The sequence below is a fragment of the Lepidochelys olivacea genome, assembly GCF_965140295.1.
Source record: "Lepidochelys olivacea isolate rLepOli2 genome assembly, chromosome: 9".
NCBI classification, from domain to species: Eukaryota; Metazoa; Chordata; order Testudines; family Cheloniidae; genus Lepidochelys; species Lepidochelys olivacea.
The window spans coordinates 49,768,003-49,784,287 of NC_140419.1; the positions used below are offsets into that span (position 1 = coordinate 49,768,003).

General features: G+C 51.6%; 1 protein-coding gene across 3 annotated transcripts; it reads right to left on the reverse strand.

Moving 5' to 3' along the window:
- Positions 1-698: 698 nt before the first annotated feature.
- TMEM41A (transmembrane protein 41A) lies at positions 699-12,752 on the reverse strand. Of its 3 annotated transcripts, XM_084638203.1 has the most exons (6): positions 12,557-12,697; positions 9,196-9,280; positions 7,473-7,626; positions 5,770-5,931; positions 3,567-3,705; positions 699-2,673 (listed from the first exon to the last, which is right to left on the reverse strand). In XM_084638203.1, the coding sequence occupies exons 2-6, from the start codon at positions 9,255-9,257 to the stop codon at positions 2,450-2,452; spliced, it is 741 nt and encodes a 246-aa protein (XP_084494329.1). In that variant the 5' UTR covers positions 9,258-9,280; positions 12,557-12,697; the 3' UTR covers positions 699-2,449. The 3 variants fall into 3 exon arrangements, with proteins under 3 accessions (XP_084494329.1, XP_084494328.1, XP_084494330.1); XM_084638202.1 differs by lacking the exon at positions 9,196-9,280 and having other exon boundaries at positions 12,557-12,752; XM_084638204.1 differs by lacking the exons at positions 9,196-9,280; positions 12,557-12,697 and adding an exon at positions 8,720-8,927.
- Between the last annotated feature and the right edge of the window lie 3,533 nt (positions 12,753-16,285).

Consider the following 16,285-nt stretch of genomic DNA (forward strand, 5'->3'; position numbering starts at 1 on the left):
CTGGGGCACCTGGCGCTGGTCACTACCGGAAGACAGGATGCTGGGCTAGGTGGGACTGTTGGTCTGACCCAGTCTGGCCGTTCTTATGAGAAAAGCAGGAGAACACTTCATTTAAGAATCCAGCTGGGATTAGGTGTGTGTTAGCTCCCAGACTTTGAGAAATCAGCCCCATGGCAGTGAACTCAGAATCCAACAGGCCCTAGCCTCAAGGGAATTTCAGCATGCTTAGCTCTTCCAGAAAACATTTTAAACTGGGAAAGACACTGCAAGGTAGGATGGCAGCACATCCCGCATCAGGGAATACTGACACGCCACTGCAGGGCATCTGAGTGCAGCAGGAATGCTAAGCAAAGGCCACAAACAAGTGAACTTTATGCTCTAGATGTTTCCTTGACCATACGGATCTCCTCTCATTGCCAGTTGCCATTACAAGCAAGTTTCCAGCCAATGGCAGTGAAGACTGGTTAGCAGCAACTTCCGGCTCACTGGGCAAAGTGAACTTATTCTCAGGCCAGTGCCTTACAGACAGCCACTTTGCTAAACCTCTTGCCTGAGGCTTCCTGGAATGGGCTTGGACACTGAGCTACCCTCCCCAGGTGTGAGAGCGATCCCTTAGCTCTGAGGGGAAGTATAGGGGCTGCTTGCTGCCAGCCACCTTTGCAAGCACGACATTCGCTTCATTTAACAAACTTGCTCGGTAAAGTTTCACCACCATTTATTTGAGACGCAGTAATTTACATGTAAACACAGACACCTGGGTGGTAAGGCACTTGGTGAGACCAGGCAAGGAGACAAATAACCACTCAGATGGGCTTCAGCAGCCAGGGATTTCTGGGCTGCGTTTCCTTCAGTCTTCTTGTCTAAGGAGCAGCTGATTCACAATGCACCCCAGATGGTACCTGCCACAGGCACAGACGCAACCTCGCTGCAGAGAAGTCCATTCCTCAGTATGAAACCTTGTCAGCAGGACACAGATCCTGAACAGCTAAATACAGACAGAAAGAGTTGCTATTTCCCCAAACACTTGGATGGCACAAGTGATGCTGAGACTGATTCCCTGGAGATACTGTTCCTGGGGTTTCCTCTGTTCAGAAATAGGCATGTAAAAAGCTCAGGGCTTGGCTGTGAAGTAACCAGGTTTAGTGCTGGTTTCCTGCATTAAGAAACTATACTCCAATAAACCCAGGAGCACTGACTCTGGACCAGACAGGCTGGATAACCAAGCAAAGCTACTTCTGGAGCTGTGTATCCATTTTCTCAAGCAGGCAGTCTCTTTCCATGCACAGAATTGCACACATGGCCAGGGGCATTATGGAAGCAGCAGGAGATTTTGTATCTTCTGCTGAAATACTGGGGATTTATTGGCCACTGCTGGAGGCAGGCTACAAGGGATGAGGATGCAATGGGCTTCCCTGGGACAGGAAGTACAGCTATTCTGATTCCTTCGGAAGCATTAAAAGAATGACATTGAAGAATACAGCAACCGGTGGGGGGGGGGGGGGATTCTACGGTGGGAAACATGCAGCCACTGAAGTGAGCTGTAGAACAACAAGCAATCACAGGAAAGGATCTGGGTGGGGTGGGGCTGAGGTGTGCCTAGAAGTACCCTATGCCAGAAGGAAAGGAGCAGGCCAGCTGTGGATGCAGCAAGGGCACCTGTGCTCTCCTGAATCCAAAACAACAGGAACCACGATCCTTGTGAACCAAGCAAGGGGAAGTCTGGTCTGGGCTCCAGCATGGTAAGTACCCCAGGCACAAGCTCCCCAGTACCCCCAGGCACAATCACCCTGGCAGGGGGCCTGTTAACCCTCGAGCCTGTAGCATTAGCTCAGCTCCAGTGAAAGCCCCACTGCACAGCTCACGGAGACTGGGGAGGAAGGAGGCAGTGACACACTGCAGCCTTGCAGGAGGCCTTGTCTGAACACACCTGAACTCCGTGTGCCAGGGCAAGCAGAGCTGCTTTCGCTGTGCAGGTGGGCACACAAGTGGCTCATTTATCACAGCCAGCCCAGTCCTCACTAAGCTCTACCTCCACCACAGCCATCTTAAACCAACCGCCATGAGAATGCCAGTCACCAGCACTTCGGAGAGCCCCAGGGCACCGGACACACTTGGCAAACCTCTGTGGAGGCCAGGAGCTCCACTATGGCACTAAATGTGGCAGCACTTCACCAGGGTCAGAAAATGGCCCTGTAGATTTTTCCAAAGCCCACTGGCAGCTCCCCAGCAAGCCAGACATTCACATTTATACAAGCACCATTTAAAACGAGACCATCACGTCTCCTCCTAGATTTAAAAAGATTTAAGAACTGCAGTTGTCCTCTGCCTTGGCCTGTGCAGAGAAGAGGCAGTGCAGGCAGCAAGTTAAAACACCATCTGGTTGCTGAGGATTGCACCATCCCCATAAATGCACAATCAGGTATTCTGAGCAGCTGCTGCGCCCGGTCCATCATGAGCTCTTTCTGCCGTTGAGCAGGCGAACGCTCTGGTCCTTTTCATCCAATTTCAGGTGTGTCCAGCTGAATTTCTTAATCAGGGTGCCTGGTATCAACGCCACCATGGCTATGGCCAGTAGCTTAAACAACGTGCCCCAGGAGAAAATGGCATCCAGGGAGGTGATCTGTGAGAGGATGGCACCCGTCTGCACACAGATGAAGTTATAGGGGATCAGACCTGGAAGAGAAGAGGGAGAAGCCTGTTACTAGACAACCATCCCTAGTGCCCTGGTGTTGTCTTCAGGATTGCTCTGGCTAGACACCACAGATCTGTATTGCTCGGAGATGGCATGCAGGGTACAGTGTAAGACACTGGTCAAAGGTCACATCTTCTCTGCATCCAGGTGTGCTGACAAAGTGAGAGCTGCACATGGGGGAGTACAGCTCAGTGCCCCTGGAAGGGTCACTTTCCTTTGCTAGCACTAAGGGGGACTAACCATTGTGAAGCAGGAGACAGGGACAAGCAATGCCCCCTCTCTGCCCCTCCATCCTGGGGAAGGATTTCTGGACAGGCTGCGCCCAGCCTCATCTAACACAGCTGGGGTCCTGTCACTGGGAATACTCCGCTCCCAGCCCCTGACACAGCCAAGTGGCCAACCTGGCTGCAGCAGCGCAGTGGGCAATCTGCATCAAATATGCTGTACAGCACCTGGAGAGAGGGCAGCACACATGAGGCTCAGGCCAGGGGCAAGCTTCTGCAGGGCCATTGTATGGGTTTGTGCGAACAGGGGAGATTAGAAATCACTCGTGTTGAACAGCGGAGCTGCAATGCCATTTCCCAGCACTCATTAAAAACCAGTGGGCATCGGGACACCCGACGACAGCTAAGTTCTCTAAAGGAACAGCCATTTCACCTTGGGAAGAGGTGACAGTGTAAGGGCACAGACAGCAGCGAATCAGGAAACTAACACAGCCAGGTGACTGTTGCTGTGGGATCCTTAACGATGGAATTCCTCAAGTGTAGCATGGTACGTTCTCAAGCTTGCTGGGTTCTAGTAACAGCATAGAGTAGGTTGGGTTTGATCCCCTCCTGAACACAGAGCCTGCGCGCCCCCAGCCCCAGCCCCTTACCGATAAGGACGGAGAAGAAGAACTGAGAAACCGGGATGTTCAGAATCGGAGACGCCAGGTTCAGAAACCAGTTTGGGGTCATGGGGAAAAGTCTCAGAAACAACAAGAAGAAAAATAAGCAGCTCCTGTTCTCCTCCACCTGCCATTGGACAAGAGAAACCAGGTCAGTGCTGCCACTGCCTGTTACTGGCCAACTACTGCAGAGCCGAGACATCCAGTCTGACACGAGCAGAAGGTCAGGACTTCATTTCAATAAGCCACAATGTAACATCAGCCCAGAAATAAAAGCAAACCAGAATAGCTTAGTACCACCGTACCCACATGCACCAGGATCAGCTTCGTCTGTGCAGCAGCTGCACCCAGTGAACATACGCGCAAACCTGGGGCATGAAAGACCAGTGGAAAAGGGGGCAATCACTAACGGACAGACATGATCGAAAAAAACACTTACACAAAGGGCAGCTGCATTCCCTGCAACTTACCCTGCTTTCCGGCAGCGCCATTCTGCTAGTGAAAATTGGTTCTCAAGGTCACTATAATGGGTAGTCCTTAAAATTAAAAAGGCAGCCGAATGACAGTGTGGAAGGGAAGGGTGAACATGCAACCTTAGCCCTGTCCCTTGAGCATCTCCTTAACAGCGTAAGTGCACCTTTTGCTGTGTCCAGGCAGCAGCACTGGGAGAAAGCATTAGGATGTGATCAGCCAGACGTTCTCCACACCTGCAGGGCTTGCTCCTGCCAACGCTTACCTGACTGACTCCACTCCCACTAGGAAACGCTCCGCCTGACAGCAGTGTTTTCAGGCTCGGGCCCTCAGTAACACAGCTGTTGGGAGTATTCCCAGTGCTGTACACGGGCACCGATCAATTCTAACAGCACAATACTGCCTAAGGGAGGCTTTGCACTTAGTGGCCAGACTTTGGAGGGGTTAAAAAGGACAAAGAAGGACACAGCAAGCCCCTCCCTCCTGTCCCATGGAGCCCATCAACCTCCTTAGCACAATAGGCACCTGTCAGCTTGGCCAGCCACTATCCCATGCTCTGCTGACTCTTGGGGCTGCAGGCTAAGGAGGCACTGCCGTTCCTATGCAGACCCCTCAGGGCACAGTTCAAGGCAGCATCAGTCTCTCTCACACACACACACCCCCGGCCAGCACTCAGCCTCCAAGCTGCATTCTCCACAATATTATTCTGCAGTTAAAACCACTCTAAAGCTCTTGTGCAGCAAACGTCTTCAGCCAACCTACAGCCTTTGCTCTGTTTAACAGACACAAGACTAAGAGGGCTGGCTTAAAGCAGCTTCCAGCCCTTGTAATGCCTTAGATCATTTTAAGGATTTGTACCAATTTACATTGCAAAACAAGAGCAGCCTTCCCATATGCTCCCGGACAGTCCTAGCAGGGGATGGCAGGTGGACTGGACAGCAGGCACGAACAGGTGGGGCACCAAGTCAGGCGGTCTCTGTGCCAGAGCTGATTTTTAAATGTGAATACAGGAACTGAATCTACGTCAAGTTTCTGTTTGCAGAATTCAGCCATTATTGCTTGAGAGCTCAAAGTATCCCACCCTTCCTAAGTGTCCACTGCATTTTATTCTTGTCAGCTGTACTGGTCAAGCAGGGTTATGGCAGAACGAGCTAGTATCTTCCTGGGCATCAAAGTTACTTACCAAGTTCCAGCTAGTTACACCTGCCTTCAAAGAGGTTGCTAAGGAATCTCTGAAGGCCCAATTTGGCCTGCTGGCGACAATGCATGAGAAAGCAGAGCCCAGCTCAACTCTCAGAATCCAGGGTGCATTTACCTTTGAGAGGAGCAGAGAGAGACTGACACACAAACATGGAACCCCCTGGAGCCACTCATCCAATTCCTTTTCAAAGCAAACTGGGCTGACGCTAGAGGGCACTACCATGTCCCTGCTCTCAGAGCAGGAGTACCTACTCCATTATCCAAGGGATAGCTAATATGGTTAGTTCTCCCTCTGAAAAGCTCATGTTGCTTGCATTTTGGGTCCACTGGACTGATTCCAAAGCCAGAAGGACAAAAACTGCCATGGTGGTAGGACACAGGGGACTGAGGAACCACAAATGCAAGCCCTGAGCTAAGACGGGGCTGTAGAATCACAGCTCAGCTCTGCTCCAGTCAGCCCATCACCGGGGGTTTGTCCCCATGCCCTGAGCAGAGGGACTAGCAGCAAGGATCTCTTTACCTTTCTTTGCAGCATGGCCACTTTATCAGGAAACCAGTAGACTACAAACTGTTTTCCAAAGGCCCCGGAGAGCAGGTAACAGCAGGTGGCACCCACGGAAGTCAAAGCAGAGCACAGCAAGAGCCCCATCCATGGTCCAAACAGAGCCCCAGCCAGGATGTTCTGGTAGAACAAAAGCAGGGAGTGAGACTTTATGAATAAGAGACTGGACAAAAGCATTCAGCAATGCGTACACAATCACAGCCAGCCCAACCCTCCTCTGGCCACATGGGTAGCTTGATGGGGAGCCAGCCATCCCCTTTGCTCCCACAGGGGCACAGCTTCACTGCCTGTTGTGGACTTTCTGTATTAAAGCTCCAGAGAGGATCCCCCATCCAGAGAAGGCAGAGAGTTTGGGGACAGCATCAACCGTTCCAAAGAGAGGAGCTCTGTCACCTTCGCATAAGATGCCAGCCACATCTGGGGCAGGGAAGCACCTAGCTCAGTTGTGGCCTCCGAGTGCCACCATAACACAAATGGTTAAAACTCATGGCTCATTCTAGAAACTTCACCAGTGCAGGAGAGCAGTGTCTGAACTGACCACTGCAGTCTCAGTCCTTGAGTCAGGCAGCTCAGCTGCCTTATGGAGGAGACTCACTTGGTTCTTCCCTCAGTCCCTTAGTTTCAGGGCTTGAAAGGTACCTGGCTCAGGTGACCTAAAGCATTTCCACAGTGCAGCCAGCATCTTAGCAGAGGTTGTCTCATGGGCGCCTCCCCCTTCCCATTTGTGATCAGACAATAGGCCCAGGCCAACTACAACCTCTGCTGACATGGAATGGTAAGAGCAGAGGAATATTTAGAACTTATTTAAAGCTATTCAAGGTGGCAGGAACCAGGGTGAACCAAAAACATGGACATGAGTAAAGTGCTTGAGCACCGCACAACAGTCTGATTGAAAACCAGCTCTATCCAAACTCAACCAGGTGCATAGTAAGTGGATTACTAACAGATCGCCACGTGTAATCATTGGGTGGAATCCTGCAGAGATTGGACCTCAGCCCAAGGCTGTTCAATATTAATATTTTTATCAACAATTTAGAGATAAACAGAGTCACTGTAGATATTGTATATGGAAAAACTGGTTGTTTCCTAAATAATGAGGAAGGCGGGGGTGGGGTGTCATACAGAGACAACAGAATCACTTGGTAAATTGGGCATGATCCAAAACTACACATTTTAATATGGCCAAACATAAGGTCACATCTATAAACAGAGAATGTTAGTCACATGGCATATGGAACCCTAGCCTGAAAGCAGTGACTCTGGATAGGACTTAGAAGTCATTAAACTGAGCATGAGCTTCCAGTGCGCGGCTTTGACCCTTGGAGGTATAACCGGGGGAATATAAAGGAGCAGGGATGAGCTTCACCCCATAGCATTGTCACTAAACCTTGATGGTGCAGCCCACGTAGTATTTTTTATCCGCCTCTGGCTAGTAGGTCTAGTCCCCAGGCAAGGGGTGTGCAATGCATTTCTCAAACTCCCAGAGAGAAGTCCTGTTCACCTGGAAGCAAGATGACAGGCCAGGACAGTGGGGGTTAAATAGTGACCCCAATAAACGAGAGAGCCCAGTGAGTGGGCTAAGACCCTACGGCAAATCCCAGCTTCGGAAAGTCTGGTGAGGGAAAAGGAACAGAGTGCTAGAGAGCTGAGCAGGTGCGTACCAGAAAGCTGGAGCCGGGGATGGCAAAGGATTGCTTGTAGAGGTAGGCAGCACAGAACAGCAGCAGCACATAGCTCTGGTGCTCTTGCTTATAATACTGTAGAAACTCTGCAAGCTCTCGCAGCTCCTCCAGGTCTGATGGGAACTTGAGTGACCTGAGAAGGAAGAGGGAGATCCAGCTAAAAATGATAAACCCTTTACACTCCAAGCATCTCTCAGACATTCTGCACACATTAACAAATGGACAGCCAAGGTCAAATATCTTCACCTGATTTTACAAATGGGGAAACTGAGGCAGGTTAAGTTACTTCGGGTCAGAGGAAGTCTGTGGCAAACTGTCTAGTGACTTAAGTTCTCTCTAAGCTGCGTGGCCATGCAGCAGGCTATAAAGATCCATGTAGGCACGCAGCCTGGAGAGGTGAGAGGTAGGGGGTGGGTGGGGAGGGGAGCAAGTTGGGGCACGCAGGGCTGCCGGCAGGGAGAGGCGCCTCTCCCCCCGGCCCCAGGGCTGTTGTGGTGAGAGAGGGCTGGGGGAGTCCTCTCTCCCCGGGGCAGCCTGCACCCCAAACCCCTCATCCCTGGCCCCACCCCAGAGCCCACACCCCCTTCCAGAGCCCCCAGCCCTGAGCCCCCCCCACACCCAGAACCCCTCTTCCCCAGCTCCAACCCAGAGCCCTCACCCCTGCACTCACCATCTGCCCCAGCCCTGAGCCCCCTCCTGCATCCCAAACCCATCATTGCCAGCCCCACCCTAGAGCCTGCATCCCCAGCACCCCATGCCCAACCCTCTGCCCTAGCTGAACCCGCTCCCACACCCAAACCCTTCATCTCTGTCCCCACCCCAGAGCCCGCACCCCAAACCTCTGCCCCAGCCCCAAGCCCTCTCCGAACCCTTTGGTCCCACCCCCACCACACATCACCTCGATATTCGGTTCACATAACAAAATTAATTCTGCACCTGGATATAAAAAATTAGAGGGAACATTGCTAGTGACTCAAGGACATTCTCATTTGAACAACAGAGTTCCTAGGAAATCCACCAGCAGGCTTTACACCAACCTAGGCCTTTTCTAAGTGTGAACAGCAGTGCTATATTGCAGAGCAAGCTCCTGCTTTATCTACGCAGTGCACCCATTCAGCTTGACAAACGTTCCCATGACCGACCTTTGGTATTGCTCAGCGGACCCATCCAGCCTGCACAGAACAAGCTGAAACTGCCAGAAAAAAAAGAGAGAGAGTTTTCCCTACCTGGTCTTCAGCAAACTGAAAATTAACAGTACTGTTTGCATCCAGCCTGGAGCATTCATCTCCTACCCTGAAGCAGGACTGAAAACAGCATCCAGGACATCATTAGATGGGACTGGAGCCAGTGCACAGATCACCATGCTGCGTGCAAGCAGCCGACATTCCTCACAGAGGAGGTGTTGGAGACACCAGTGCCAGGATCTCTTGGCCACCATGGCACTGACTATCCCAGGTTGCTGCTGGCCCGACTCATACCACTGGCTGCCCTCTGGATCTGGTGTTTGGGCTGAGTATGGAGGTGTGACAACTGGAGATTTTACCCATGGCAGGGACTGACTGTTGCCTCCTGCAATTTGAGGTTGGGGCTAGGCACTTTGATGGCCCTTCCTCAGAGATTAATTGGACCTGGTCATTTCTTGAAGAAGAATATTGTTCACACCCTTCTGCTGGTTGAACAGGACTGTATGAAGATCTTTTACCTTCCACTACTGGTTAAGTGCTGTGCATCTTCCTTATTGGTTTCCACCTCACAGGTCATCATGGGTTACATCTCTCCTCTGGCAACTGATGGAAAAAGCTCAAGTGGCAGAAATCTCACACTGAATTGGACAAATTGCTTCATAACATATCTTGAAATCTCATGCTGTGGGTGTGCAAAAGTTTCTTTGCTTCCACCACTGTACCCACTAAGTCTCACTCAGATGATTTATGCTGATGAATGAATAGGAAACAGCTGTTACTCTGTACGCAACAAAACTCCAACACACCAAGCAGATTCCGACACAACCACCTGCTTCTGTGGCTGCAGAGTGATTTCTGGAGAGTTCAAACACTGAATTGTCTCTGGTTGGACAAGGGCTGTTGGTATCACTGTGTTCCACAATCTACTCTTTGGACTAGCATCTGACCTGACTGGGGAAGACCAGCAGGGGACACTTGTCCATTGTTGTCTGAAACACCCATAAAATGCAACGCAGTTAAAGAGAGAGTGCATCTACTATCACCATCAAAGTGCGTATCGTAAACAATTGTCAACCATACAAAATCTGCACAGCTATCAGGATTTGTTCAAGCTTGGGGAAACTGTTACAGAGAAAGATAAAATGAGCTTAACAGACAGATACCCATTCTTAGATATCATGGCCTGAATCCTGTCGCAGAGTCAATGAGTTAATTCACTCAGAGAGAGAAAAATCAAGGGGACCCATTCAAGTCTCCTGCCTTTTGTCCTACCTCTAAGCATGTTAGCCCTCTTCTCTCTGAAAAAGTAAAAGAATGCCCAGCCCTCTGCTGGCCTATACAGTTCATTTAAAGAACACCACATCCTTTCTACAGAGCCAGATAGCAGTCTGGAATATGTCAGTCTGTGCGAGGGGCCACACACTGGCATTCCAGTTTGAGAGGGGAGTCTACATCTCTACACATATCTCATCATTAAAGGAGTTTTCACTGTGTGCACACATGTGTTTTTCACTTGCCTTGCTCCACAACAGCGTTCTACCCTTGACTGTCAGAGACCTTTTTGCACCTTATTGGCAAAATAACATTAAGCTAGAAAGAGTTACTGGTCAGTACAAGTCACCTGGTTTCACCCCAGGCAGTAAGGCATGAGCAGGTCTTCAGCAGGGTCAGATCCTCAGCTGATATTAATTGTCCTTGTGCCATTGACCTCAGTGGAGCTATGACAATTTGCACCAGCTGAGGTTCTGCCCCAAAGAGCACAGGGGCCTAGAGAACAAACTCAGGTAACACATAGCAAATGGTATATTAGAATCCACAGTTAAGTGATGCAATGAGAGCTAGTATCTGTGGGTAGGGTGGGCTATTGCTTGCTCTGACTTGTTTTCTGGGTGGTAATTCCTGGTTTTGGGGCAACAAAGGGCTCAAAGCTGGCCAAACCTTTGTTAGGCAGAGCTAAAAATCGAAAGGAATCCCAACTAGAGATAGACCGCACGTGTCTAGGCTTTTATGTGCTTTCTGTAAAAAAAAAAAAAAAAAAAAAAAAGTAGTTTAACTAAGAGTTACCTGGCCTTGCACCTGCCTACTTGAGCAGTCACTCTCTCAGGACCATAGCGTCACAGTGCAGAGAAGCAGAAGGCCCTTTGGTTCTGAGCAGCCAGAAGCAGGGTATTCTCTATGAGGGTCCTCCACGTCAGAATTCACTCTTCCTAGGTGTCATATGGCCCAAATGTGTTGCCGTTCAGAGCACATAACACAGCCTCTCCTTTTACAGGGGCTTTTGGGATGGGGGACACTACCTGAGGGCTGCTATTTCAGAAGCAGGGTATTTTCTTTATACAGTGCTGCTGTAAGGGTTAGGCCTGGTCCACATTTAAAAGGTTGACATAGCTAAGTGGACAACAGGTGTGAAAAAAAAAATCAAACCCTTGAATGCCATACTTATACCACCCTAGCCCCAGTGCAAACACATCTATGTTAATGTAAGAATACTATCATCATCAGGGATGTGGCACTCTTACACTGACAGAAAAACCTCTTCTGCAGGTGTAGGTTGCATCTGTGCTATGGGGTTATGTCTAGTTGGGACATTGTCGGCATAACCCCATAGCATAGACATACCATCAGTCAGCTATTGCTGGTGTATAATGGAATTTGCTGGAGCACTTGCCTTTTTGCTATTTGTTGTTTTAAAGAAGTATCAAGGACACCTACAGCTTTGGAGAGGGACCTTTCTTGCTACAATATAAATCAAAGCAATAAAACACAAAACATCTGCCAAATCCTAGCAGTCAGGATAGATGAAGGATCCTAGAAGGGTATGTCAAGCCAAAGATGACCGGCACTAACATTGTTAGTTTCAAAGCTTCTCAAAGATCTGATTTCACACTGATTTGCTATTGCTAAACATAGCTCAGAACATGCAACACCATATTTCTATGGATTTCACACCCTGCAAAGATCATCACATGGTGGGGATATATTTTTAGGCTGCCACCCTATACTAACAGGTCAACAAAAATCCAGTATTTCACCCATTCATCCTGAACATTACCCTCAGTCAAAATCAGATAGAGAAAACCCTCCTACCTCTTGAATCATTTAAAATCTTTTCACATGGGGAAATAGTGCATGCACCTGAAAGTTGCCATTTTCCATTGCAAAATGTGCACATGCATTAGATCACAACAAGAAAAGGAGTACTTGTGGCACCTTAGAGACTGACCAATTTATTAGAGCATGAGCTTTCGTGAGCTACAGCTGTAGCTCACGAAAGCTTATGCTCTAATAAATTGGTCAGTCTCTAAGGTGCCACAAGTACTCCTTTTCTTTTTGCGAATACAGACTAACACGGCTGTTACTCTGAAATAGATCACAACAGTCATTCTCCTCTGGGCTTTCCTCCAGGACACCCAAGGCATCACAGCAGTCCCTCAGCAAAGCACATTGCCCACAGCGCCGCCACCCTGCAAATTCTGTCGGCGGGGTGACAGACGGACGAAGCGAGGGTCGAAGGGTTTTCTCGAAAGCGGCTCCGGGATGCTGGGACGGTGGGCTGCAGCTGCAGTAAAGCCCTAGATGGCCCGGCCTGTTGGTCCCACCCTGGCCCACATGCTCCCGGACCCCAGCACCCCGCCTGCAGGCCCGGCCCCGTGCCCCACACCACGAGCCTGGGGAGCCCGGCCCCCTCGGCAGCCCACGGGCGCTCGCGCCCAGCTCTGGTGACCCAGGGGTCCCGGGCCCACAGCGAGAGCGGCGCCGTCAGGCACGGGCGCGAGATGCGGGCGGCTCCCGCTGCAGGGAGGAGCCGCTTCCCCGGGCCAGAGAGGGCAGGACCGGAGCCGAGCTGGGGGGAGGGGGCTGGGCCCGGCCGTCACCCACCTGCCGGCCCCGAGCGGGCCCCCCGGGCGCAGCCGCGCCGACAGCAGGTAGAGGCCGCAGGAAGCGGCCCCGAGCAGCGCCAGGAAACCGCAGAGCGGCCGCATCCCGGCGCGGGAGCTGCAGCGCCAAGAGCGCCGGGTACCGGCCGTTCGCGGCGGCCGATCACGTGACCGACCGGCGGCTCGCCCCACGGAGCCACGTGAGCGGAGCCACGTGACACGGGCCGCGCTCCTGCAGCCCACCCTGTTGCGGCCTCGCCCGCCCGCGTGAGAGCGATCGGCTCCCGTGCGGCCTGAGGCCCCGCCCCGGGCGTCAGCGGGGGCTGGGCCCCGGGCCTCGGGCGCGCTCGCTCGCCACGGGTAGAACTGGGGCTGCGGCTGCCTCCGGCCTTGGCTCATCGGGAGTTTGTGCCCTGGCGCCCCCGAGCCTGCTGGGCAGCAGCGCCCCGGCGTGGTTTGCGCGGGAGTCTTCCCTCTGCGCGTCCCGCCCTGCCCTGGGCTGCCCTGCACCTCCGCCTTGCCGTGTTCAGACGGAGCCTGCTCGGGTTGGCGCGGTGACCGGGGGCCGGGCCTGCCCTCCGCAGTGCTCGCCGCTCGCCTCAGTCGCGTGTTTTCTCCTCCCTTACCCGGGTTACTAATGACCGTGTTGGATAGCACCCGCCCGAGGCTGAGCCTGTGGGGCCGCGGGAGATGTGGCCTCCCGGTTTGACAACGGACTCCTGGTTACTACTCTGGGGGCACAGCCTTTCCCAGCGTGCACCCACCCACCGTTTAGCAAATCCATCTCAACCCCATTGCCCCGGTTTGTTTAAGAGAATGTCAGGTGGGGCTGTGTCAAAAGCCTTATTAAAATCAAGGTAGCTCACGTCTGCTGCTTCCCTGCAATCCCCTAGTCCAGGAACTCTGTCAAAGGAGGAAATGAGGTTGGTTTCTTTGTGATGAATCCATGCTGGCTATTCCCTATAACTAGTGATGAGATGCCAAAATCTTAACAACGAGTTCCCTCCTCAACCCGCGAGGGGGTGGTTGCCAACTCTTGCCCCATCCAGCTCCCCCCCCCTGCATTCCTTGACGCCCACTCCCCCCCAGGACCCCTGTCCCATCCACCCCTGTCCCCTGACTGCCTCCAGAACCGGGCAGGAGGGTTTCATGGGCCACCGTAGTGGGTGCCCACCCCAGCCCTAAGAGCCAGAGGCACCTGCTGCGGGGCGAGGTGGGAAGTCCCGGCGGTGCTTACCTAGGGCAGCTCCCAGGAAGCATCCGGCAGGTCCCTCTGGCTCCTAGGGGTGGGGGAGCGTAGCTAGGGGGGGAACAGGGGGAGTGGTCGCTCCCCCCACCGATCACATCAAAAGTGGCGCCTTAGGCGCCAACTCCCTGGGTGCTCCGGGGCTGGAGCACCCACAGGGAAAATTGGTGGGTGCAGAGCACCCCCCGGCAGCTCCCCACCCCGCGCCCGGCCCCAGCTCGCCTCCGCTTCCTTTCCTGAATGCACCTCCCCACTCTGCCTCTCGCCCCCTGCCCCGGCTTCCCGCGAATCAGTTGTTCGGCGGGAAGCCTGGGAGGACTGAGAAGCAGGCCGCGGCTTCCCGCTCAGGCCAAGGGTGGCGGAGGTGAGCTGGGGCGGGGAGTGGTTCCCCTGCGCGACCCCACCCTGGGTTACCTGCTGCGGCGCAGGCAGCCCTCGCACGAGCTCACCTCCGCTCTGCCTCCCTGGGCCTGAGCCTGAGCCGGAAGCCACCGCTTGCTTCTCAGCCCACCCCGGCTTCCCAGGCGAACAGCTGATTTGCGGGAAGCCGGGGGTGGGGGGCGGAGAAGCACAGCGGGGCAGCGCGTTCAGGGGAGGAGGCGGAGCGGAGGTGAGCTGGGGGTGGGGAGCTGCTGGTGGGTGCTCTGCACCCACCAAATTTTCCCCTTGGGTGCTCCAGGGCTGGAGCACCCGTGGAGTCGGCACCTAAGGCGCCACTTTTGGCCGGTTAAATTTAGATGCCCTTTGAGAACCGGTTGTCCCTTGCGGAACAACTGGTTCTAAAAGGGCTTCTAAATTTAACAACCGGTTCTAGCGAACTGGTGTGAACCAGCTCCAGCTCACCACTGCCTATAACCCTATTATTCTCCAGGTGCTGACAAATTGTTTAATAATTAGTTCCAGAATCTTTCAAGGTATCAAAGTTAGGCTAATTGACCTATAATTCCCTGGACCCTCTTTGTTCCCCTGTTTTAAAGACAGGTACTATGTTTACCCTTCTCCAGTCTTCTGGGCCCTCACCCATCCTTCTGGAGTTCTCAAAGGTAATTGCTAATGGTTCCAAGATTACTTCATCTAGTGTTTTAAGTACCATAGGATTAATTTAATCAGGCCCTGCCAACTTGACTACATCTAATTTATCTAAATAGTCTTTAACCTGTTCTTTTGCTATTTTGGCTTTCATTCCTTCCCCCTTGTTAATATTAATTGTGTTGAGTGCAGGGACTGTCTCCTACTCTGTGTCTGTGCTTGGGCCTGATTTCAGTTGGACGTTTCTAGGGGCCACCATAATACAAATAGTAGTATAAAAAAGTACTGAGCACCCACAACTGAAATTGAAGTCAGTAGCAAAGATGAGTTCTCAGTACTTTTTGTATTATTATTTGTATTATGGTAGACCCTAGAGCACGCCAACTGAGATGAGGCCCCAGCACAGAGTAGGAGACAGTCACTGCACCAGAGAGTGTTGTACCTAACTAGGCCAGACAGACAAAGGGTGAGAGAAAGGAAAGATTCTTATTCTCATTTTATGTTGGCCATAATAATTTGTTGTAAGCATGTGCCCGTGCTGCCATTGTACCCCCCAACACTGCTACCCCATGAAGCTGCCAGAGAAACATTTTCTTTTTCCCCCTGACATATGTAGAATTTTTGCCCTGGGGATAAACAATATTCAGTCCTGTACTTACTATAGATTTAAGGCTGAACAACTTTTTGGGGCTGGTAGAGAGAGCTTTAGTCCCAGTTTCCCAGTGGTGCACACACTTGCATCACTCCCTAAAAGATCCTGGAATAGTGGCCATTAAAATTACATTTCTATACATGGAAAAGCTATTTTATGTCATTTTAGATGTCTACAACTGTATCAGTTATGATTTTTCTCTACCGTGGAAGCCTTTAGAATTAGATTCACACTGCTAAGGAAGCCTGGCTTTACAGGCAGCAATATATAAAAAATAATTCTCAGAAAGTATTTAAAATAGTTTTATTGTACAGCAGGTGTCTTGCACAAAGTACATGATGATGTGGTGCTGTATGAAGGTTTTCTTGGCATGACTCATGCAGCGCTCCCACCCAAATGCCAATAAAACCAGTATATAAAGGATAGAGAGAGAGGTGTGTGTGTAGCACTATATTATAGGAGACATTGGCGATGACCTTTATATCAGGGTTGTCCAGCACTTTCCATTATAGCGCCCTATTATCAATTGCTTATAATTATTAAACAGAGGCTGAAATTTTCCATGATGGGGTGTTCATCCCACACTAGCCCTGGCAGGGTTAACAAGGCAAGAGAGGCTAATTAGCCATTTGATGCACCTGGAGGGAAAAAATGATCCAATGGGTATGTCTACACAGGAAAGAAAACCCTGTGGCTGGGCTGTGCGTTCTGTTTCATTGCTGTGTAGACTTTGGGGCTCCCACTGCACAGGATCCTAGAGCCCCGGCTTCAGCCTGAGCCTAGAGGTCTACACAGCAACGAAA

Excerpts from the sequence above, each read along its gene's own strand:
- TMEM41A (XM_084638202.1), bottom strand. The coding sequence starts at position 12,660 with ATGCGGCCGCTCTGCGGTTTCCTGGCGCTGCTCGGGGCCGCTTCCTGC. Across the intron at positions 3,706-5,769 it reads TGGCCATGCTGCAAAGAAAG|GTGGAGGAGAACAGGAGCTG; the intron begins GTAAAGAGATCC and ends GTCCAATGGCAG. Across the intron at positions 2,674-3,566 it reads CTTCTTCTCCGTCCTTATCG|GTCTGATCCCCTATAACTTC; the intron begins GTAAGGGGCTGG and ends CTTCTCTTCCAG.